Source organism: Pelodiscus sinensis, unplaced genomic scaffold (genome assembly GCF_049634645.1).
Source record: "Pelodiscus sinensis isolate JC-2024 unplaced genomic scaffold, ASM4963464v1 ctg157, whole genome shotgun sequence".
Classification (NCBI taxonomy): domain Eukaryota; kingdom Metazoa; phylum Chordata; order Testudines; family Trionychidae; genus Pelodiscus; species Pelodiscus sinensis.
The window spans coordinates 81199-104352 of NW_027465951.1; the positions used below are offsets into that span (position 1 = coordinate 81199).

Here is a 23154-nt window from a genome sequence, read left to right on the forward strand (position 1 = left end):
CAGCTGCTCTAAGAAGCAGTTATTTAAGCCATTGAGAAATTTTATCTCCGCTTCTCTTCCTGAGGTGACATGTATCCAGTCAATATGGGGGTAATTAAAATCCCCCATTATTACAGAGTTCTCTATTTTGGTAGCCTCTCTAATCTCCCTCAGCATTTCTATGTCAGTATCGCTGTCCTGGTCAGGTGGTCGGTAATATATCCCTACTGCTAATTTCTTATTATTGGAGCATGGAATTTCTATCCATAGCGATTCTATGGAACATGTTGATTCACTTAATATTTTTATTTCATTTGATTCTACATTATCTTTCACATACAGTGCCACTCCGCCACCCACCCGGCCTGCTCTATCCTTTCTATATATTTTATATCCCGGTATGATTGTGTCCCACAGATTTTCCTCATTCCAGCAGGTTTCAGTGATGCCTATTATGTCTATCTCCTCCTTTAATACGAGGTACTCTAGTTCACCCATCTTATTAGTCAGACTCCTAGCATTTGTGTACAAGCACTTTAAAAATTTGCCACTGGTTATTTGTCTGCCCTTCCCTGATGCATTGGATTCCCTGCGCAGACCGAGCCCCCAATCCCAGGCAGCTGGGCCACCACCGGGAAGGACTCCAGGGGCCGGCCCAGCAGGGAAATGGGCCGTTGCGGCGGAGCGTCCGCCCTGAGCACGAGCCCCGCCCGATGGAAGCGGCACCCAGCAACTCTCCGGGAAGTCACACTGGGCAGCGGGAGCCCCGGCACAGACTGCTCAGCTCCCGCATGCCTGTTGTGGGGCGCAGGCGGCCATGCTCTCTCCAGCCTCGTGCTGCAGCTGCAGGGCACGGCGCAGGCAGACTGCCCAGGGGCGGGGTGCGCAACCGGGCCGGCACACGTAGGGAATCAGCCATTGCTCTTGGAGCAAATGGCGGCCGACCCAATGCCCACCCCACCCAGAGGGCCGTAGACACGGAGCTGTCAAGGGGCTTTCCAATCCCACAAGGCAGCTCGGAGCGATGGCAGAGAGAAAGGGGCCGAGCGACTCCCAGGAGCACAAGCGCCACTCCAGACCCCTCTTCGGTCTGGGAGCTCCGCCGGGGCCACCCAGCCCCATACGCCCCTGCAAAGTCCCAGCTCGGAGCAGCTTTCCAGCCAAGAGCTGGAGACTGTATGACGCCACCCGCAATCTCAGGGCTGGTCCCAAGATCTGCCATGCTGCACACATGCACTTCACCCACGGCCAGGCCGGCCGACTGTGTCCAGCCTGTGGGGAGGGGGGCAGCGCGGGGCCAGGCCAGCTGACTGCGTCCAGCCCGCGGGGAGGGGGGCAGCGTGGCTGTCAGCACAGGAGGGGCTCCCCAGAAACCCTCCTGCCTCCACTGCCGGCCCTCAGCCCCTGCTTGCCAGATCACCATGGGAGGGGGCTGCCGTGGCCATAGCAGCGCACTGCAGAAACCACCTGTTAGGAGAGGTAGGTCTTCCGTGGACAGAGCTCACACCCATTGTGTGGCGGGGCTACAAGCTGTGCCCTGCAGGGAGACCACGTGCTGTGGTGGGACCATGCGAGGGGAGGACCAAGGGGCTGCCCTGGCTGACAGGAACGAGCTGATATGCCTGGGCAACCCGTCAGCGCTGGGGCCAGGCCCGGTGCCTGACGCGGGATGTGATCCATGCTGAGACGTGTGCAGACGGGCCTGGGACCCTCCATTCCTCCGCTGGCGCGAGCAGGGACTCCAGGGCCTTCCAAAGGGCTTTGTGTGCGCTGGAAAAGGCCAGGGCACCTGACAGCAAAAGAGTGAACCAGTCTGCACCCGAGACAGGCTCAGGGCTAGGGCAGAGGTGGGGGTGCGGGAGGGGCTCAGGGCAGAGGCGGTGGTGCAGGGACGGAGGCCGTGGCCGGAGGGGAGGGATGGGGGTTGGGGTGCAGGAGGGGCTCAGGGCAGAGGTGGGAGTGCGGGGACGCAGGCCGTGGCTGGAGGGGAGGGATGGGGGTTGGGGTGCAGGAGGGGCTCAGGGCAGAGGTGGGAGTGCGGGGACGGAGGCCGTGGCCGGAGGGGAGGGATGGGGGTTGGGGTGCAGGAGGGGCTCAGGGCAGAGGCGGTGGTGCAGGGACTGAGGCCGTGGCTGGAGGGGAGGGATGGGGGTTGGGGTGCAGGAGGGGCTCAGGGCAGAGGTGGGGGTACGGGGACGCAGGCCGTGGCTGGAGGGGAGGGATGGGGGTTGGGGTGCAGGAGGGGCTCAGGGCAGAGGTGGGGGTACGGGGACGCAGGCCGTGGCTGGAGGGGAGGGATGGGGGTTGGGGTGCAGGCGGGGCTCAGGGCAGAGGTGGGGGTACGGGGACGCAGGCCGTGGCTGGAGGGGAGGGATGGGGGTTGGGGTGCAGGCGGGGCTCAGGGCAGAGGTGGGGGTGCGGGGACGCAGGCCGTGGCTGGAGGGGAGGGATGGGGGTTGGGGTGCAGGAGGGGCTCAGGGCAGAGGTGGGAGTGCGGGGACGGAGGCCGTGGCCGGAGGGGAGGGATGGGGGTTGGGGTGCAGGAGGGGCTCAGGGCAGAGGCGGTGGTGCAGGGACTGAGGCCGTGGCTGGAGGGGAGGGATGGGGGTTGGGGTGCAGGAGGGGCTCAGGGCAGAGGTGGGGGTACGGGGACGCAGGCCGTGGCTGGAGGGGAGGGATGGGGGTTGGGGTGCAGGAGGGGCTCAGGGCAGAGGTGGGGGTACGGGGACGCAGGCCGTGGCTGGAGGGGAGGGATGGGGGTTGGGGTGCAGGCGGGGCTCAGGGCAGAGGTGGGGGTACGGGGACGCAGGCCGTGGCTGGAGGGGAGGGATGGGGGTTGGGGTGCAGGAGGGGCTCAGGGCAGAGGCGGTGGTGCAGGGACGCAGGCCGTGGCCGGAGGGGAGGGATGGGGGTTGGGGTGCAGGCGGGGCTCAGGGCAGAGGTGGGGGTGCGGGGACGCAGGCCGTGGCTGGAGGGGAGGGATGGGGGTTGGGGTGCAGGAGGGGCTCAGGGCAGAGGTGGGAGTGCGGGGACGCAGGCCGTGGCTGGGGCCTGCCCTTGGGGATTAGGCACTGGCGGGAGTAGAAGCCTTTCTCCTGAACTCTATGGGATGCCCGTCCTGCCCAGCAGCAGCTACTGAGCAGGGCCCTGCATTGGCCTGGGGAGGGCACTGCCTGGGTCCAATGCCCCAGACACAGCGGTGAGAGCCGAGCAGGGCCCACGCGCACTAGAGCTGGGCTCTGGGAGGGGAGGAGGGCGACGGGCTGGTGCGCTGTCCTTGGGTCCCCTTCAAAAGCCCGATTCAGGCCCCTGGCGCCGCTGGGCTCGGCCACGCCCCACTCGGGGGGGATCCAGAGCGTCTCCACTTCCTGGTGCTGGCGAGGTCCCGCTGGAGCGCCCGGCAGGACTGTGGGGCAGGCTGGGGCTTGCTGACCCTGGCTGTGAGCCCGGGGCGTGACTGCCTAGGGGCATACGGGTCACTCCCAAGCCCCTCAGACTGTGCAGCTGCCAACCAGCTTCTGCGAAAAGGGGAGGCCCTGGGCGGAGCCAAGGGAGGGACCAGACCAGGGAATCCCCAGGTGATCCATGGCCTCTTCCCCTCCCCAGACACAGGCCAGGGCCACCCTCCCTATGGCCGGCGCGGAGTCCACAGAATCCAGGGCAACCCACTCGCCTCCTCTGGGATCGCTGCAAATTCTGAGCCAGCGCTGTCACGTTACTGGATCTTGAGGGGAGCAGCCAGATCACTGCTGCACCCAGAGGTGGGGGTGCTGGCCCCAAGAATGGTATAGAAGGGGGCCAAATGAGGTGCTGAATAGAAGCTTATTATCTGATAATCCTATGTAAGCTATTTATGTGGCTGTATAATGTCTGTGTGGATACTGGATATTTCTCTGCATGTGGTTGAGCATTGGGCAGAGCCCGGCCTGTGGACATGCTAATCAGCGAGGCCCTGTGGGACAATGGCACTCGATGGGCCAAGGACACACCTAAAGAATGAGGGCGGACACCTAAGAGCGGCCAGCAGAGAGAGGCTGAGGACCAGGTGATCTCCTGCAGCCAAGAAGAGACCAGGAAGGAGGGATAAAGATGCCATGTGGCTGACTCCATCTTGTTCTCAGCTCAGCACTTCATCCCAGAGGCAGCAGTGCAGGGATCGAAGAGCCCGGAAGAGCTGTGAACCCATCCTGATGCTAGGATGTGCAACAAGGACTTTTAAACCAGCAGCTGTAACATCTCTGCTAGAGCCTGCATCGAGGACTGGGAGATTCGGTGCATGTGACGTACTATCCTTTAACAACCTGACTCTCATGCTTTTCTTTCTTGTGGTAATAAACCTTTAGTTGTTAGATGCTAAAGGATTGGCCCAGCGTGATTTGTGGGTAAGGTCCAGAGGGTAAATTGACCAGGGATCTGTGGCTGGTTTCTTGGAACCGGACAGAACTTGTTCGGGGTAGGTGGGATTGGGTGCTAGGACCCCCCCAACCAGGTATGAGGCCCGGGGCCATCTGGGGCACGGATATTGCTGGGGTGTCGGAGGGGTTTTGCTCGTGAGGCTTCAGGCAGGCAGCTGAAGCGCTCTGTGGGACTGGTTTGTGGCCTGTTTGGAGAGGTCACCAGCCTGGGGGCTGTAAGGAGCCCCGGATTTGAGCAATTCGCCCTGAGCGGACGCCCTCAGCTGTGCCCAGACATGGCCCGGTCCGTCACAAGCGCCCACAAGGAGCAGCCTCTGGCGTGTGGCCAGGGAGATCCAGGGGTCACATGAGGCTGGGCGCGGACGCGGGGCTGGGGCCCGTCACACAACTCTTGCAGAGGTCCAGCGCCTCAGCCTCCTGGCTTTTGGAGGCGGCATGTTCCCAGCTGGGGTGAGCAGTCCAGTCAGGTGCTCACACGGCTTTGGCCACCCCTTTCGCTTACAAAGCGCCTCAGCACTGCTGGCCACGATGTCGAGGGGCCCCCCTCGGCCTGCAGACGGAGGTTCTCCACCGGCCAAGCACCCATTTCCCTGGTGGTCCCTGCTAGCACCTCCTGCCCGACAGGGCACCAGGTCCCCAGTGGCAGCAGGGCGGAGCACCACGTTACCACCGCTTAGGGTGCACACTCGGAGACCTGCGCCCTGCCTCAGACAGGAAGGCTGGGCAGGGCTTGCCTAGACACGGCCCCCACCCCGGGGTCTCTGGAGATCCAAGTGGCCAGAGGAGTCCCTGGGGACAGGTGCCACTGAGGCCCGCAGGGTCTGGTCTGTGGGGTGCCACTGAGGCCTGGTCTGTGGGGTGATGCCTCCGTCTGGAGACACGGGTCTCCGGCGAGCGCCCTGACACAGACCAGGGGTGTCCAGCATCGCTGGCTTCCCTGATACCCCATCGGAGGCAGCGTTGCCATCGGCACCACGCAGGCCAGGCCTGTCGACACCAGCAAGGTGACAGGGCAGGTGGCACTGACATTGGGGCTGTGTCAGCTCCAGCAAGTCCCGGGCCACCTCGAACGTACCCTGCCTGGCGGGGGGGCCTGGGTCACCTGCCCCCCACTTCTGGCTCTGGACTCACCGGCTCCCTGAATGGTGGGAATCGAAGGCTGTGTGGTGAGTGAGGCAGGCTCGGGGGGCCCGGCAGAGGACGCACCCTGTGGCCCCTCTGCCCTCTTCTTCCTAGAGCGATGCCCCCACGTGCTGGGCTTCAGGGCTGGAGGCCAGTACTCCCGGGTAGTCGCCTCCTTTGGCGCGAGGGGTCCCGTATGGATGCCGGAGCCACTTGGGGACAGAGCGCTGCCTCCATCAGCAGGCACTTCAGCCAGGCGTCTCTCCCCTTCGCCCTAGGTCTTGCACTTTCCGCCTGGTGACCCTCCCTGAGCCCTTCAGGCAGGAGTTGCACAGGCCGCCGCGTGGCAGAGGGGCCAGGGGCTTCCCACAGGCCTTAGCCTGGCTCTGAGGGAGCGGGAGGGGACCCCCAACCAATGGAGGCTGCCAGCAGGACAACGGCCAAGAGCTATTAGCACCCCCAGGCGGCAAGGGGGAGCTGAGCCCTAGCACGCTGCCACAGCGGTGCCATGCCAGGGGCTCCCCAGCCGAGCCATCGGGCACTCCCCGCGTCCATGGAGACGGCTCCCCCCTGTGGGGGTGCAGCCGGGAGCCCTGAGAAGCCGCCTCCCGCTGTTTGGGTTTCTGTGGCTAGCGTCCTGCACTACGCTCCCGGTTTGCGTCTCAGGCACCGCGCTGCGGCCGCCAGAGCCTGGCAATGCTTGTACAGGTCGAATCCTTGGGGAGAGCTGAGCTCCGTTCTCCGCCAAAGGCCCATGCCCAGCCTGTGGCCCCGGCACACACTGGAGCCCGAGGGGGCTGCCATACCCCGGAAGCATGTGAGCCAGACAGGGCTTGCGGCTAGCCCCCTGCACGGGGGCCCCCACACTGCGGAGGGAGGAAACGGGCCGGCACCAGGAGGGCCCACCACAGATGGATGCTGCCGCGCCCATTGGCCCATTCCCACTCTGAGAGACGGTCCCCTCCTCCAGGAATCAGACAGCCAGCAGGTCCAGCTTCTCCCCACCCAGCGGCACGTGGCCCCTACCTGGATACGGGATGGAGAGGAGGGTGAAGTCAGCGTAGCGCTGGGCTTTGTCCACTTTCTCGGAGGAGGTCACGCTGAGGAGGAGAGAACAGGGCTCAGCACACGGAGAACCTGCAGCGAAGCCATTCCTCCGACCCTGCTCCAGACCAGACCGTCCCAGGCGAGGGGCAAGAGTCCAGCGCGTGGACAGTTGCCCCAGCTCAGCCCAGGATTCCCAAACACTCCTCCTCCCACCCCAAGAGGAGTCTCCCAATCGACCGTCACACCAGCTCGGCCTCCCCGGAGGAATCCCATCACCACTCCGGGGACTGCGCCCCACAGCCCCCCACGACACACAGGAATCTCACGCAGAAGACAACCAAGTCCAGCAGCCTGCTGGAGCAGGGACGGAAGAGAGGGGCGGGCCTCTGGATTTCCCTGCAAGGCACCAGCTGAAGGCCTGGAGAACCCTCCAGGGGAGCAGGGAGGAAGCCAGCACACAGCGACCGCGCAGCGCCCCCATGGGGACGAAGAGCGCCAGACTCACTTTAAGCCAAACTTCACCTTCTTGTTCTCCACCATCAGGTCACAGATGTACCTGACAGACAGGTAGCGGAGCAGCTTGATATCGTGGCCCCGGACCTTGTCAAAGAGCTGGGAGTCGGCGTTTCTGCAACCAAGTACAGGGCGAGGCGCCATTCTCAGGGCCAGTCCTGAGCTGAGAGGTTCGAACGTCTAACCAGGGCTGAGCGGAGCCTGGGCTAGACCCCCCGCAGCACTGACCCTGAGATCTCCCGCCCTGCCCTGCGCTGAGAAGCGGGCTCCTACCCGGACTGCCCAGCTTTTTCGCGTTGGGCGCTGTCTACACAGCCCTCCGTCTGAGCGCCCCTTCCCCCACTCCTCGCACAGGGAGGGTCACCGAGTCGGAGGGAGCAGTCCTCCAGCTCGACACGATAGCAAAATAACTGCCTGTGTGGAAACGCAGACTGTGCTGTGTAGACATAGCCTAAGAGCGCAGAGGCGAAGGGCTGAGGCAGTCTCAGAACCTGCGGGACTTTCTGCAATTGACTTACATTGGAGAAAAAGTGCACAGCACCAAGCAAGCAAGGCAGGCCTCGGCTCGAACATCTGGAGCCCACGTGCTTGGCCATCCTCAGAAAACAGCATCTCCCGAAAGCCCTCTGGAGCGCCCCACCTGCAAAGGCGGCCCAACTTCCTGCATTTTCCTGGCTGCCCCAGCTACCTGCTTCCACATAACTACAGCATGGAAGCCTCAGACCCGCAATGGAGCCCTCTAGGCCTGGCCTAGCAAGAGCTGGTAAGAAAGGAGGCAACCGCTTCAGGGGCTGATATGCCCAGACAGGGCTGAACTCGGGCTCAACACGGACTTGGAGTCCCCTGAATTGATTCCTGCTTCACGTCCCGCAGGACGAACACGACCTCTCAGTGGCACAGCTCTGAGCTGCTCCCACTGCCGTGGAGCTGTCGATTCAGCGCAGTTAACTCAGCCAATTCTTTTTTTTACTAAAAATTAATTGTGAGTAATTGCACTGTTAAGTAGCAGAATGCTAACTGAAATCGATGGAAGGGTCTTCTACATTTTCAGATATCTTGATTTCTATTACAAAGCAGAATAGAAAGGTACAGCACTCACTTTATATTATTTTCATGACAAATATTTGCCCTGTAAAAATTATCAAAGAAATTGTATTTTTCAAGTTCTCTTATGCAAGTACTGTAGTGCAATTTCTACCGTGAAAGTGTACTTTACAAATATACTTTTCTTGTGTTACATAACTGCACTCAAAACCAAAACAACATACAACTTTACAGCCTGAGAGTCCGCTCAGCCCTATTTCTGGGTCAGCTACACAAAGACACTTGTTTACGATTGTGGGAGATACTGCTGCCTGCTGCTTATTTATGTCGGCGCCTGAAAGCACAAACAGCAATTGCACAACCCTTTTCAATCTACGTGTAGACAGGACAAACATCAGCACACCCCTTCATGCGTCGGCCAGAGAAGAGACTTCCACGCTACTGATGCTCGTTAAAAAAAGTGTTAACATTTGTGCCTGTACTCCTTGGGGAAAAACTATATAGTGCCTCTTCTTTTACATGCATTCTGCCACATATTTCAGGTGATAGCAGTCTCAGACGGGAACCCAGAACATGTCTGTTTTAAGAACATTTTCACAGTGGATTTGAGAAAACAAAGAAGGTACCAACGTGAGATTTCTAAAAATAACTACGGCAACTCAAGAATTTGAAGTGCCATCCAAAATCTGAGCGGGACGAGGTGTGAAGCATGCGTTCACAAGCCTTAAAAGAGCAGCACTATCAAATCTGAACCACCAAAAAAGAAAATCAACCTTCTGCTGGTAGCATCTTATTCAAAGGATATAAACGAACATGCCTCGGTCGCCTCCGCTTTGGCTCATTCTTGAGCAGAGCCCATCCTTAGCATGGACACAGCCTCTGGAATGGTGTCTGGAGCACAAAGGAACATAGGAATCTTTAGCATATCTGGCATATAAATATCTTGCAATGCCGGCTACCACAGCAACAAGCGTATCCCCATTCTCACTTTCAGAGCTCGATGGACAAGATTAAGGGAGAGGTAGAAGGGTATCGGTGCACGGGATGAGAATTAACAACTTGAGGTTCGCGGATGATATCGTTATCATCGAGGAAGATGAAGAGAAGCTAACGAGAACGGTGCAGGTGCTAAATGAGGAAGGGAAGCGGTCTGGACTGATTATGAATATTGATAAAACAATGGTATTTGGAGATAAGGAAATAGGAAGGAAGATCAGTGTAGATGGGATCGCACTAGAGAACGTTGAGAAGTTCACATATTTGGGGAGCAACTTGACACATGATCTAGACCGTGGGTTCCCAAACTGGGGGGCCATGAGGCGATCCAGCCTCCCCCCTCCCCCATTAAGTTTTGCTGCCCTGTTCAGTTCCTTTTTTCTTTGATCAACAAGTTTTGCTTCTATTGGGGGGGGGGGGGGGAAAGGCATGTGAGGGTTTTTCAAAAATCAAAAAGGGGGGGGGGGGTGATGCCAAAAAGTTTGGGAACCACTGATCTAGACTGTAAGAAGGAAATAGCGAAAGCAAGAGTGAGTTTGACGGCGATGGATAAGATCTGGAAAAGTAAAGCGATTAGCTTAGGAAAGAAGCTGAGCATCTTGAAAACATATGGATGAGAGACATGGGTGATAACGAAAGATTCGAAGAGAAGGATATTGGCATTCGAGAGGAGTTGTTATAGAAAGCTCCTGAGGCTAGGATGGATGCAGAAGGTCATCAACGAGGAATTCTATAGGAAGATTCAGCCAAAAGAGAACCTACGGCAGAAGGTTGTACAACGGAAGGTACAGCTATTCGGGCAGATCTGCAGAATGAACGATGATTGAAAAGTTAAGCCCTGGTATTTGGCATAATGGCTGGTGCGAATAGGAGAGGCAGACCCCACTGAGAATGGGGAGATGATCTAGTAGATTGGCGCGGAGCTAGTCTACAGAAATCAGCCACTCCGCACTGGACAGGGAAAGATGAAGGAAATAGTGAGGGAGGCATCAGACACCAACAGGCGTTGAGCCTCTGGCTGTTGAGGATGATGATGAATGCTGGCTGCAACAGCGCCATGCGAATCCCCGTTCTCACTTTCAGGTGACATTGGAAACAAGGAGCAGGCAGCATTCTCTCCTACAAATTGTAACCAAACTGGTCTGTCTCACCAACTGGCTGAACAAGAAGTAGGACTGAGTGGATTTGTAGGCTCTAAAGTTTTATGCTGTTTTGTTTCTGAATGTGGGAAGGGAATGGGGGGGGCTTGTACATAATCCACATTTGTAAGTTTACCTTTCATGATTAGGGCCCTACCAAATTCACAGTCCATTTTGGTCAATTGCATAGTCATAAGATTTTTAAAATCATAAATGTCATGTTTTCAGCTAAGTCTGAAATGTCAGTGCTGTAACTGCAGAAGTCCTGACCCAAGGCCTTGGAGGGTTCCAAGGTTACTGTAGGGGGCTGCAATACTGCTACCCTTACTTCTCCGCTGCTGCTAGCGGAGGTGCTGCCTTCAAGAGCTGGGCACATGAAGAGCAGTGGCTGCTGGCTGGGAGCCCAGCTCTGAAGGCAGTGCTGCCACCAGCAGCAGCACAGAAGGGTTTTGTGGTCTAGAATCACCCCCATTTTGCACTGCTGCCTGCAGAGCTAGGCCCTCGATCAGCTGCTGCCACTCTCTGGCCACCCGGCTCTAAAGACAGCACCCAAGGGGGACAAGACAGCCCCCAACATTGTGAGCTCCCGTTTTGGGTCAGTAGTCCCAGACTGAGAGACGCTGGTCTCCTCGTGACACCTGGAGAGTACAGGGTAAAAGCTCACAGAAGAACAGATTTTTTCAGGAAGACCAGATGTGTTTTTCGTGGCCGTGAATTTTAGTCATGATAAAAAGATTGCACCACATGCTTGTATTCGCTGAAGGAAACATACCATTGCTTTGTTTTCTTTACACAATGCAAATATTAGTAATAAATACGGGAGCACTGTGCACCTTGCATTCTGTGCTGGAACTGAACTCACCATATTTCAATAAATGGTACTTTCCTTGCTTAACACCGCGCCTGGTACCATTCATCTGCTGATCGCTTCCCAGCCCTGCTCTGTCCCCACGCTGTACTGAACCTCTCTCTTTCAGCACTGCTCTGCCACCCCCCCCAGTCATGATTCGGCAGGATTTCCCTTCCAGGTACAGTTGCTGCACTTTGGCAAGCGGAATGCTGCTCCTTTGGGGGCCTCTTCCTGTGCCGCTCCATCACGGGCTGCAGTCACATGTGCAGCCTGGTCCTCGCTACCCCTTCTCCTCTGGCTGGGATATACACCTGCTAGTCTCAGAAGTGCCATTTCTGTGTAAATTAGGAGCCTCTTGAATGTCTTGCATCTGCCTGCCCCAGTCCCTCCCTCTCAGCCTTCCATGAGGGCTTAGGAGCCTTTAGAGCTGCCTGGCCCAGTGTGCTAGCACATCAGCGTCTCGGTTTGTACCTACATCCAGAAACATTCAGAAGAGCTCATCTTCACGAGCCAAGAAGCCCACAGCTCGCAGTGCCCCACCCTGCTCCCACAGTCCAGCTTAGCCTGGGAGGTGCTGGAAATTCAAGGGCCAATCAGATCTGCCCTCTTTTCTCCCCTCCCAAATGCCACATACAGACCTGAACACAGTATCTTCTTCTGAAAGGTCTTCGGGATCGGCCCAAGCATCGTCAGAGCCCCCTGCAGGACGCCACAGCAGGGACAACAGATAAGTAACAACTCCAAACTCCCCCCACAAGTGGCGTGCCGGTTGGCTCTGTCACTCGACAGATCTCCACTGTGACCATCCTCAGCAGGTCACAGAGCCACGGCAGCCCCACGCCCCACGCTTGCTTGTGCTCTCTCCAGCCTAGGTTTAGACAGCCCCGGCGCTGGGCTCCTACCACGTCCCTGGAGACACACATACCACCACCCTGCCTGGACTGCCTGCCCTCTGCCCTTTCCCTAGCTATAGTCCATGCAACACAGCAAGTCTCTCCCTTTAGTGGCATGCAGCAGGCTGGACACACTGGTGCCAGAGAGTCGCCCTCCCTGGCATGCAGCAGGCTGGACACACTGGTGCCCGAGAGTCGCCCTCCCTGGCATGCAGCAGCCTGGACACACTGGTGCCCGAGAGTCGCCCTCCGTGGCATGCAGCAGGCTGGACACACTGGTGCCCGAGAGTCGCCCTCCGTGGCATGCAGCAGGCTGGACACACTGGTGCCAGAGAGTCGCCCTCCCTGGCATGCAGCAGCCTGGAAACAATGGTGCCAGAGAGTCGCCCTCCCTGGCATGCAGCAGGCTGAACACACTGGTGCCAGAGAGTCGCCCTCCGTGGCATGCAGCAGCCTGGACACACTGGTGCCAGAGAGTCGCCCTCCGTGGCATGCAGCAGGCTGGACACACTGGTGCCCGAGAGTCGCCCTCCGTGGCATGCAGCAGCCTGGACACACTGGTGCCAGAGAGTCGCCCTCCGTGGCATGCAGCAGGCTGAACACACTGGTGCCCGAGAGTCGCCCTCCCTGGCATGCAGCAGCCTGGACACACTGGTTCCCGAGAGTCGCCCTCCGTGGCATGAAGCAGGCTGGACACACTGGTGCCAGAGAGTCGCCCTCCCTGGCATGCAGCAGCCTGGAAACAATGGTGCCAGAGAGTCGCCCTCCCTGGCATGCAGCAGCCTGGAAGCAATGGTGCCAGAGAGTCGCCCTCCCTGGCATGCAGCAGGCTGAACACACTGGTGCCAGAGAGTCGCCCTCCCTGGCATGCAGCAGCCTGGAAACAATGGTGCCCGAGAGTCGCCCTCCGTGGCATGCAGCAGGCTGGACACACTGGTGCCTTTACACCTTTTGCTAGTAGTCACTGAACTCTCAATGTGTCGATATCTTTCTAGTGATTGGGAGCCAGGACATACCCATATTGCAGGTTAGTACGAACGGGCCCAGGCACCCACCCTCGATGGAGCACTGATCGCATGTTCACACGGACTCCCAGGACCTATACAAGGAGCACACGCTGTTAGGAGCCTGGCTTACCTGAGAAAATGTAGTTGTATCCAGTACGACCATACAGCTCCCCCCATCCCGCCAGGGTGGCTGACCTGCACACGTGCTGGAGAAAAAGAGCGGACAGAGGTGGGAGAGAGAACTTACTTATGCGCCACCCCCGCCGGGAGAAGGGACGGCCCCCGCCAAGCAGAGACGCGCGTACGCAGCCTTGCACTGCGCCCGCCAGGAGAAGGGACGGCCCCCGCCAAGCAGAGACGCGCGTACGCAGCCTTGCGCCGCCCCCGCCGGGAGAAGGGACGGCCCCCGCCAAGCAGAGACGCGCGTACGCAGCCTCGCGCCGCCCCCGCTGGGAGAAGGGACGGCCCCCGCCAAGCAGAGACGCGTACGCAGCCTTGCGCCGCCCCCGCCGGGAGAAGGGACGGCCCCCGCCAAGCAGAGACGCGTACGCAGCCTTGCACTGCGCCCGCCGGGAGAAGGGACGGCCCCCGCCAAGCAGAGACGCGCGTACGCAGCCTCGCGCCGCCCCCGCCGGGAGAAGGGACGGCCCCCGCCAAGCAGAGACGCGTACGCAGCCTTGCGCCGCCCCCGCCGGGAGAAGGGACGGCCCCCGCCAAGCAGAGACGCGTACGTAGCCTTGCACTGCGCCCGCCGGGAGAAGGGACGGCCCCCGCCAAGCAGAGACGCGTACGCAGCCTTGCACTGCGCCCGCCAGGAGAAGGGACGGCCCCCGCCAAGCAGAGACGCGTACGCAGCCTTGCGCCGCGCCCGCCGGGAGAAGGGACGGCCCCCGCCAAGCAGAGACGCGTGTACGCAGCCTTGCGCCGCCCCCGCCGGGAGAAGGGACGGCCCCCGCCAAGCAGAGACGCGTACGCAGCCTTGCGCCGCGCCCGCCGGGAGAAGGGACGGCCCCCGCCAAGCAGAGACGCGCGTACGCAGCCTTGCGCCGCGCCCGCCGGGAGAAGGGACGGCCCCCGCCAAGCAGAGACGTGTACGCAGCCTTGCGCCGCCCCCGCCGGGAGAAGGGACGGCCCCCGCCAAGCAGAGACGCGCGTACGCAGCCTTGCGCCGCCCCCGCCGGGAGAAGGGACGGCCCCCGCCAAGCAGAGACGCGTACGCAGCCTTGCGCCGCCCCCGCCGGGAGAAGGGACGGCCCCCGCCAAGCAGAGACGCGCGTACGCAGCCTTGCACCGCCCCCGCCGGGAGAAGGGACGGCCCCCGCCAAGCAGAGACGCGTGTACGCAGCCTTGCGCCGCCCCCGCCGGGAGAAGGGACGGCCCCCGCCAAGCAGAGACGCGTACGCAGCCTTGCGCCGCCCCCGCCGGGAGAAGGGACGGCCCCCGCCAAGCAGAGACGCGTACGCAGCCTTGCGCCGCCCCCGCCGGGAGAAGGGACGGCCCCCGCCAAGCAGAGACGCGTGTACGCAGCCTTGCGCCGCCCCCGCCGGGAGAAGGGACGGCCCCCGCCAAGCAGAGACGCGTGTACGCAGCCTTGCACCGCCCCCGCCGGGAGAAGGGACGGCCCCCGCCAAGCAGAGACGCGTACGCAGCCTTGCGCCGCCCCCGCCGGGAGAAGGGACGGCCCCCGCCAAGCAGAGACGCGCGTCCGCAGTCTTACCTTCCCCTTGTACAGAATGACTGGGCACACAAAGCGGCCTCTGCACCTGGCCATCCTACTGCGGTTCATGAGCTCCTGCAGCTTGCCGACATGCACCGTGCTCTCAAACCTGCCAGGCAGAGAGAAAAGTCCGTTGTCTCACTCCTGCCTCCCACCAGGGCCAGGAGGCTCCTTGAGAACACACGGGCTTGCAACCGGGGTGGGGGGTGGGTCCCATCCTCACAGGCATCCCCGCTGGCCAGCTTGCTCCTGCAGACACTTACTGCAGCCGTGTGAGGCCTGTCGAGGGCAGGGATGCTAAATTCAAGTGTCCAACACAAGACTAGCACTGTGCTTAACCCTGTCACCCATTAAAGGGGGTGTGGGGAGGGAGCCCGCTCCCGCCAGCAGCCATTCGTGGGGGGCCCAGAGGACGAGCAGCTCTCCACGGGCAGCTGGACCATGGGGGGGGGCTGCTCCCAGAGGGCCAGTTAACCATTACCCAGGAAGCATCAGCCATTAAGGGAGATGCTTACCAGGTAACCCTTTCATTAACACCTCTAGTAGGAGTGTTGTCCCATGCAGCACTCCAGGGGAATGCAGGGCTGTGAGGCCCTTTGTTACCACCTGGCCTGAGTGTGAGAGTGTCTTGTTTGCAGCTACCAATGCTCAGGTCCCTGACAACCGTGGGCTGTCTGTGTCTATCACCACCCCCAGCTCTGCTGCCCCTTTGCAAGTAGGTGCTAGATACTCTCCAAGTCCTCCACATAGCTCCTGTTCCAGCCAACACACAATCACCAGAACTGCTGTTCCCAAACATCGGAGTGGCGTGTGGTTAGCAAAAGCAGGTGTATGTTTATTTAGCAAAGAACAGAGATTCATACAACTGGAAACAAATACAGTAGAATTTGAGTTATGAACTGACCAGTCAACCTCATCTGGAACTGGAAGTACAATTAGGCAGCCACAGAGACCCAAAAAAGCAAATCTTGCACAGGGTGGTATTAAATGTAAACTACTAAAAAAAGGGAAAGCAGCATTTTTCTTTTGCACAGTACACTTTGAAAGTTGTTTTAAGTCACTGTTCAGATGTAAACTTTTGAAAGAACAGAATGTTTTCTGCACTTCAGCGTTATCAATAACGGCTATTCCCAAGGGGTTTGTAACTTTGATGTTCTGGAACTAAATGGTTACATAGACAATAACATCCTGTCACACTTTCCATGTTCTAAACTCTTCTAACAAGCGCTCCTCCCATCTAAAAATGTTTCTCACCCAAAATTTTCAGACAAGCCTGGCTGAGATCCCCATTTCATAAAACAAACCCACTGAAAATGTACTTTCTTTTTCACCCCCAGAAATACCAGACCAAACATCAGACCTTCATCTGAAAACAGGGCTCTCTCCCCACTCCCTATGGCCCACAGAAAAAAAATCAGTTGTGGGCCACACACAAGTGAGAAGAAAAAACAAAAACGGGTGTGCCCCTGACTGAAAAGGAGAAAGATGCCCCCCAAATTCCTCTTGCACGCCAGAGCCTAGCAGAGTCCAGGCTAGAAGATGTTATGTACTCCAGCCCCACAAGGAAATGGGGGCGGGGCAGGAGCACCAGCACAGGGGGGCCGGGGGGAGGGGGACACAAGCCCTGAGCCTCACGGGATGGATCCAGGCAAGTCAGGGGCTTCATGCAGCCTCTGAGCCTTAGGTTCCCCACCTCTGCCCTCTGGTTTACCTCTCCATTCTGCCACAGGACACTGTGGCACTAAGAACCAAATGAATAATCATTGATTTGTCATATTCTTGTGTTTCTACTTAAATACAGCACCTCACACAGCTGAGTGGATTCCTAAATCTGTGAATAAAACGCACTGTTGTACTGAAAAGAAAGCTACAGCTTCAGGCCAAAGTGACAGTAACCCAGGCACATGCTAAATTGTAACTCTTGCAAAGTCCAACCTGTGGCGTCTCTCCATTCTACAATGGCCAAACTGTCCCAGCAGGCGCCACACCTCTCAGGAAGTGCTTGCATCCAGATGTGATGCCTCTCTCTCGCGCCAGCCCAATGATTGTCCGAAAAGAACTTTACAAACGTTTAATTCGTTTTCATGACTGAAATCTTGTGGTCATCTGACGAGGCAGCACAAGCCCCACGGAACTGAAATCACCAGGCAGAACAAACCTAACATGTGTCTGAAGAGAACACCTTGCTGACGGCACTGGGGTCCCAAAGCATAAATCGCATTCAGGCAAAGTACCGGCCCAGCCTAACCATGCTCAGAGATGAGACCTGAAACACTCTCAGCCCCAAGTAAAATGACACATTCTTCTGCCCACAGTCAGCGGCACTACACAGTTCACAGAAGCATTCTGACCCCACCCACATGCTCCTCCCTTGCCCTTACTCTACCTCAGCCTCACCCCCCCAAGGCCGCAACCTGTATTGAACATCACGAGCGCATTCACCTACACTGGATAGCGTTCCGTGGACGAAGTAGCCCACCCTTAACTGCTGTGCACTTGAAGCTGCTTTGCAATATACTCGGTTTTCCCCATGCGGCAAACTGAAGTTTAGCTTACTTCTTCACTTGTAGAAAAGCCCAAGAGCTTGAGGCAGCAGGTACTCTCAAAGGGCCAAAAAGACTGCAAAGCTCCACAAGATTAGGGTCTAGAGCAAAATATTCTAACACCATGGAACAGCCTCCCAGCTGCCAAATTCACAGTAGGGTGTGGAGCCATTCCCAGCTCAGTAGTGCAGAAGTAGCCTAGCAGATGACAGGTCCAGATCATGTATCCCATAGACAGTGCAGACACAGAGCTCTGTAAAGGGTGCCAAACCCTGGTGTGCAGGAACCTCGGCTGGGTGTTTTGCGGGTGAACAGGGTTTGGCTGGTTTGTATGGCTCTGTTGCTACCAGCTCTCCTACTTACACATCCTGACCCCGGTCCGTGCTCTCGTACTCCAGGAAGACAATCTGCCGGGGGTAGTGGCCACAAATTTCCCCATTCACATTCTGGATCAGGCTGTAGCAATAGTCCTTGGCAAACAGCTCCAGGCAGCGCGTCTCAATCCTCTCCACCTGCAAGCAGCCAGTTACAGCTCAGGGGCTGGAGCCCAGGCACATGGTACTTCTGCTGCTCATGGGCTTTGCCCCAGACAGAAGGGAAGAGGGCACCTGGTCCCTTTTGGGTTAGGCAGGGCAGAGCAAGGGCAAAGGGGGGGCCTTGGCACAGCCTGGAGAAGGGTGGGGGAGGGCTCCAGTGAGGGAGGCACCCAGTGGGGGGGGGGCAGTTGGGGAGGAGCAGGACCTGGAGGAGGGAGAAGAATGTAGTGGGGCCCAGAGGGAGGGGCTGGTGGGGAGGGGTGCCCGGGGGGAAGGGCAGTCAGGGCAGGGCAGGTGGGGGGAGGGGCAGAACGGGGGCCCAGTGGAGAAGGGTACCAGTGGGGGGCGGGGCCCACGAGGACCGGTCGGGGGGGCGGGGCGGGGCCTGGCGGGGCCGAGGAGACCCGGTCGGGGGGGCGGGGCGGGGCCTGGCGGGGGGCGGGGCCCAGGAGGCCCGGTCGGAGGGGGAGGGGCCCGGTCTCACCTTGGCGCTGCTCGCGGCCCCGCCGCCCCCGTCCTTGGCCCGATACTGCGCCCGGGAGAACTCGAGCAGCAGCTCGGCCAGAGCGCGCTCCCCGCCGCCCGCCGGGGGGCAGCCCCGGGCCCCCGCCATCCCGCTCACGGCGCCCGGCCCATCGCGCCCTCCGGCCGCTTCCGCTTCCCACTGCCGGGGCCGCGGCGCGCACCGGAAACGCGCGACTGGCCCAGCCAATCCGCTGCCGAGAGGGGTCAGGCACTTCCGGCCGCTGGCGTGACGCCATCACAACGCGACGTAGGCGTGTGACCCGCGGGGCGGGCGCTGCTGGCTCGGGATACTCCGCCCCCGCGGGGGGTTGAAACTGGCTCCCCCCGGCCAGACCCAAGGGGAGGGGGAAACTGGCTCCCCCCTGGCCAGACACAAGGGGGGGGGTTGAAACTGGCCCCCCTGGCCAGACACAAGGGGGGGGTTGAAACTGGCTCCCCCCTGGCCAGACACAAGGGGGGGGTTGAAACTGGCTCCCCCCTGGCCAGACACAAGGGGGGGGGTTGAAACTGGCCCCCCTGGCCAGACACAAGGGGGGGGGTTGAAACTGGCTCCCCTGGCCAGACACAAGGGGGGGGTTGAAACTGGCTCCCCCCTGGCCAGACACAAGGGGGGGGTTGAAACTGGCTCCCCCCTGGCCAGACCCAAGGGGGGGGGTTGAAACTGGCTCCCCCCTGGCCAGACCCAAGGGGGGGGGTTGAAACTGGCTCCCCCCTGGCCAGACACAAGGGGGGGGGTTGAAACTGGCTCCCCCCTGGCCAGACACAAGGGGGGGGTTGAAACTGGCTCCCCCCTGGCCAGACACAAGGGGGGGGGGTTGAAACTGGCTCCCCTGGCCAGACACAAGGGGGGGGGGTTGAAACTGGCCCCCCTGGCCAGACACAAGGGGGGGGGTTGAAACTGGCCCCCCCGGCCAGACACAAGGGGGGGGGTTGAAACTGGCTCCCCCCGGCCAGACACAAGGGGGGGTTGAAACTGGCCCCCCTGGCCAGACACAAGGGGGGGAGTTGAAACTGGCTCCCCCCGGCCAGTGGCGGATAAGATTTGGTGAAGTTCCTCGGCAGGCAGGCCCTAGTCCTTGGCTCGCGCGGCCCAGGGGCTCCTGCCCGGGTGCTAGCTGGGTGAGCTTGGAGCCTCTCTCCTTTTGCTCCCCAGGCTGGAGCCGCTGCGGGGCACAAGGCGCATTCACAGCGGGCAGGCGGCCCAGACTGGGTGGGGAAGGCCAGGCCCCAGGGCTGTGCCAGGCATCGTTCCTGAGTGCGCAGCCAGGGCACCAGGGCAATGGTGCTCCTGTTCCAGGGCTGCTAACTGGGGAGGGCTTCATGCTGGCTGAGCCCTGGGGAATCCTGCAGCCTCCTGTGATCGCGGCTCAGCTGAGGCACATTTCAGGCCCCGCCCCTGTGGAACAGGCTATCATGGGAGATTTGGATAGGAAGAGAGTCCACAGGGCCACCCCCAGCTAAACCAGCCCAGCCTGGGTTTTGTCAGCCTGGGCCTTAGAAACTTCCCAAGGTTGGAGATTCCCTCAGCGACCCAGCCCAGTGCTGCACTGCGCCCCCAGGGGAAGTGTTTTTCCTAATATCCCGCCTCCCCCGCAACTGAGACCTGTCTTCTGCCGCCATTGAGAACAGCCTGGCCCCTTCTTCACCGGCCCTTCTGCAGACTAAACAAACCCAAATCCCTCAGCCTCTCCTCATAAGCCATGTGCTCTGCCCCTCAGCATTTTTGTTGCCCTCCTATTTGTCCACATCGTTTCTATAGTGGGGGGCCCAAAACTGGCCGTGAGACTCCAGATGTGGCCTCACCAGTGCCAAATAGAAGGGAATAATCACCTCTTGAGGGCTCTAGCTACACTGCGCATTGTTGCGCAAGAAGGTATGCAAATGAGGTGTGAGGATGAAAATCGCCGTGCCTCATTTGCATACCTAACGAGCCACCATTTTTTCGGAAGGAGCTTTTGTGCAAGAAAGAGCTGTCTACCCTGCTCCTCCTTGCGCAAAAATCCCTCTTGCGCAGGAGCCGTTCTTCCTGAAAAGAAGCAGCAGAACGGCTCTGCGCAAGAGGGTTTTTTTGCACAAGAAGGAGCGGGGTAGACGGCTCCTTGCACAAAAGCCCCTTCTGCAAAAATGGCAGCTCATTAGGTATGCAAATGAGGTGTGGAGATATTCATCCCCATGCCTCATTTGCATACCTTCTTGCACAACAATGTGCAGTATAGACATAGCCTAGGTCAGCTGGCAGTGCTCCTACCAGGTCCTTTCTGCAGAACTACCATTTAGTCAGTCGGTCCCCAGCCTGTAGCAGGGCTCGGGAGTCTTCCCTCCTAACAGCAGGACTCTGCACTTCATCAGATTTCCTTTGGCCCAACCCTCCAATGTGTCTAGGTCACTCTGGACCCCACCCGGCAACGTATCTACCGCGCCCCCCGCGTAGCGTCATCCGCAACTGTGGCCGGCAGTGCAAAGCACACCGTCAGCCAGCTCATTAATGAGGGTGTTGGACACCCCCAACTGCGGCGGCAGGCCGTGTGACGCTAACTGCCACCATCTGCCACCCTGCTATCCGCAGTACAGTCCGCTCAGCCTGGCCATGCTGCTTGAACTTGCCAGCAAGAGCAGTGCGGGAAACCGCATCACAAGCTCTGCTACCATCCAGCTGTCATGTCCGCCACCTTCAACACAGCCCAGAGCCAGTTCTCCCATCGCAGCAGGCAACCGGCTTGGGCAGGCAGGACTTGCCCCTGGGGACGCCATGTCGACTGTTCCTGATAAACGTCCTCTCCACCAAGTGTTTCACAATATCTCTGTGCCGGGGTCCCTTCCCCCCCCCCCGCATGCCCCCCAGCCACAGCCGGCTCTGCGCTGTCCTGTTCTGGGGGTAGCCCTTTGGCAGCTGAGCTGAGGTGTCAGGCGACGAGCACAGCGAGACCTGGCTAATGGCTGCAGTGTCTGTGCGTAGCTGTCACTCTAAGGCCCAGCTGGCATCGCAGGCCTGGGCAGTGCTGGCCTTGTGCCCTGGGATGCCAGAGGGGACAGGTTGTGCTGGGGCTGTGGTGAACCAGCAGTTTAGCCAGGGAGCTCGACATGGAGGTCGCATGTTGCACAGAAACATGCTGCTGATTGAATGACCCCACCTGTGCTGGGGTCCTGGCTGTCCCCAGCTGCAGTGCTGGTCAGCCTCGTGGCCCAGGAAGAGCATGGCACACGTGGGCCATGTGTGTGGGGGCCTGAAGGGGGCCTGGGGCCAGCAGCTGGTGGGCAGAGCTGTGATGGCATATGGCCAGTTTATCCATCTGTCCCAGGCCCATGCTTGGGGCCATGCAAAGTCCAGGGGGTGGCGGTGGCCTGGCACCAGCAGCAAGGTTGGGTCCCGCACTCGCGGGTGGTGGCAGAAAGTGAAGAGACACACCCCGAGTCCAGTGCACCTGGCTCTCCGCCGCGTCCGTAGCCTGGGGCAATAGCTGGAACCACTCCCTGCACGCACTGCTGGGGGCAGTGCAGAGATGTGACCTCCCCAAGACCCCCCCAGGCTCCACTCTGTCCCGGCCTCCCCTAAGACTCCCACAGGCGCCGCTCCATCCCAGCCTCCCCCGAGACCCCCCAGGCGCAGCTCCATCCCGGCCTCCCCTGATGCCCCAGGCGCCGCTCCATCCCGGCCTCCCCTGACGCCCCCAGGCTCCGCTCCATCCCGGCCTCCCCTGAAACACCCCCAGGCGCCACTCCGTCCTGTCCTCCCCTGACACCCCCCAGGCGCCGCTCCATCCTGGCCTCCCCTGACACCCCCCAAGCGCCGCTCCGTCCCGGCCTCCCCTGACACCCCCCAGGCGCCGCTCCGTCCCGGCCTCCCCTGACACCCCCCAAGCGCCGCTCCGTCCCGGCCTCCCCTGACACCCCCCAGGCGCCGCTCCGTCCCGGCCTCCCCTGACACCCCCCAGGCGCCGCTCCGTCCCGGCCTCCCCTGACACCCCCCAGGCGCCGCTCCGTCCCGGCCTCCCCTGACACCCCCCAGGCGCCGCTCCGTCCCGGCCTCCCCTGACACCCCCCAGGCGCCGCTCCGTCCCGGCCTCCCCTGACACCCCCCAGGCGCCGCTCCGTCCCGGCCTCCCCTGACACCCCCCAGGCGCCGCTCCGTCCCGGCCTCCCCTGACACCCCCCAGGCGCCGCTCCGTCCCGGCCTCCCCTGACACCCCCCAGGCGCCGCTCCGTCCTGGCCTCCCCTGACACCCCCCAGGCGCCGCTCTGTCCCGGCCTCCCCTGACACCCCCCAAGCGCCGCTCCGTCCCGGCCTCCCCTGACACCCCCCAGGCGCCGCTCCATCCTGGCCTCCCCTGACACCCCCCAAGCGCTGCTCCGTCCCGGCCTCCCCTGACACCCCCCAGGCACCGCTCTGTCCCGGCCTCCCCTGACACCCCCCACGCGCCGCTCCGTCCCGGCCTCCCCTGACACCCCCCACGCGCCGCTCTGTCCCGGCCTCCTCCGACACCCCCCAGGTGCCGCTCCGTCCCCTCCCGGGGGCAGCCCTTTGTAGTCCTTCCCAGCTGCTGGCGTCTCCTGAGACCCCCGGGGGCAGCTGCTGCCTGGTGAGCAGGCGATGGCTGCGGCCCGCGGGAGGGTCTGGCCAGGGGATGGGGCTGCCAGAGCTCACCAACGCCCAGCTGCATTGGGCACCAGGAGATTGGGAGCTCTCTGGTGCCCCATGCAGCCAGCTCTGCCAGCAGACAGACTCCCTCCCGGATGCCTGGCCCCAGCTTCCTCCCAGCCCCATCTCCAGCCTTTGCCCTGGTTCGGGCCAAAGATGTCAAGTGGTCGCACCCCTCTGGGCACCGGGTGC

The 23154-nt window shown here is 60.6% G+C and overlaps 1 protein-coding gene across 9 annotated transcripts in view; it reads right to left on the bottom strand.

Annotated features, from left to right (window-relative positions):
* MTMR14 (myotubularin related protein 14) overlaps positions 1-18466 on the bottom strand; it is a 51439-nt gene extending 32973 nt beyond the window's left edge. For 8 of the 9 annotated variants that reach the window (XM_075917277.1, XM_075917276.1, XM_075917279.1 and 5 more), the window contains exons 1-7: positions 18286-18466; positions 17629-17777; positions 14723-14831; positions 13136-13211; positions 11744-11804; positions 7069-7191; positions 6543-6616 (exon numbers count right to left, since the gene is read on the bottom strand). In XM_075917277.1, coding sequence (XP_075773392.1) covers positions 6543-6616; positions 7069-7191; positions 11744-11804; positions 13136-13211; positions 14723-14831; positions 17629-17777; positions 18286-18414 — 721 coding nt within the window. In that variant the 5' untranslated portion in view covers positions 18415-18466. Of the gene's footprint in view, positions 1-6542; positions 6617-7068; positions 7192-11743; positions 11805-13135; positions 13212-14722; positions 14832-17168; positions 17604-17628; positions 17778-18285 lie in introns of those variants that run through there. The other variant, XM_075917278.1, reaches the window with a different exon arrangement.
* Between the last annotated feature and the right edge of the window lie 4688 nt (positions 18467-23154).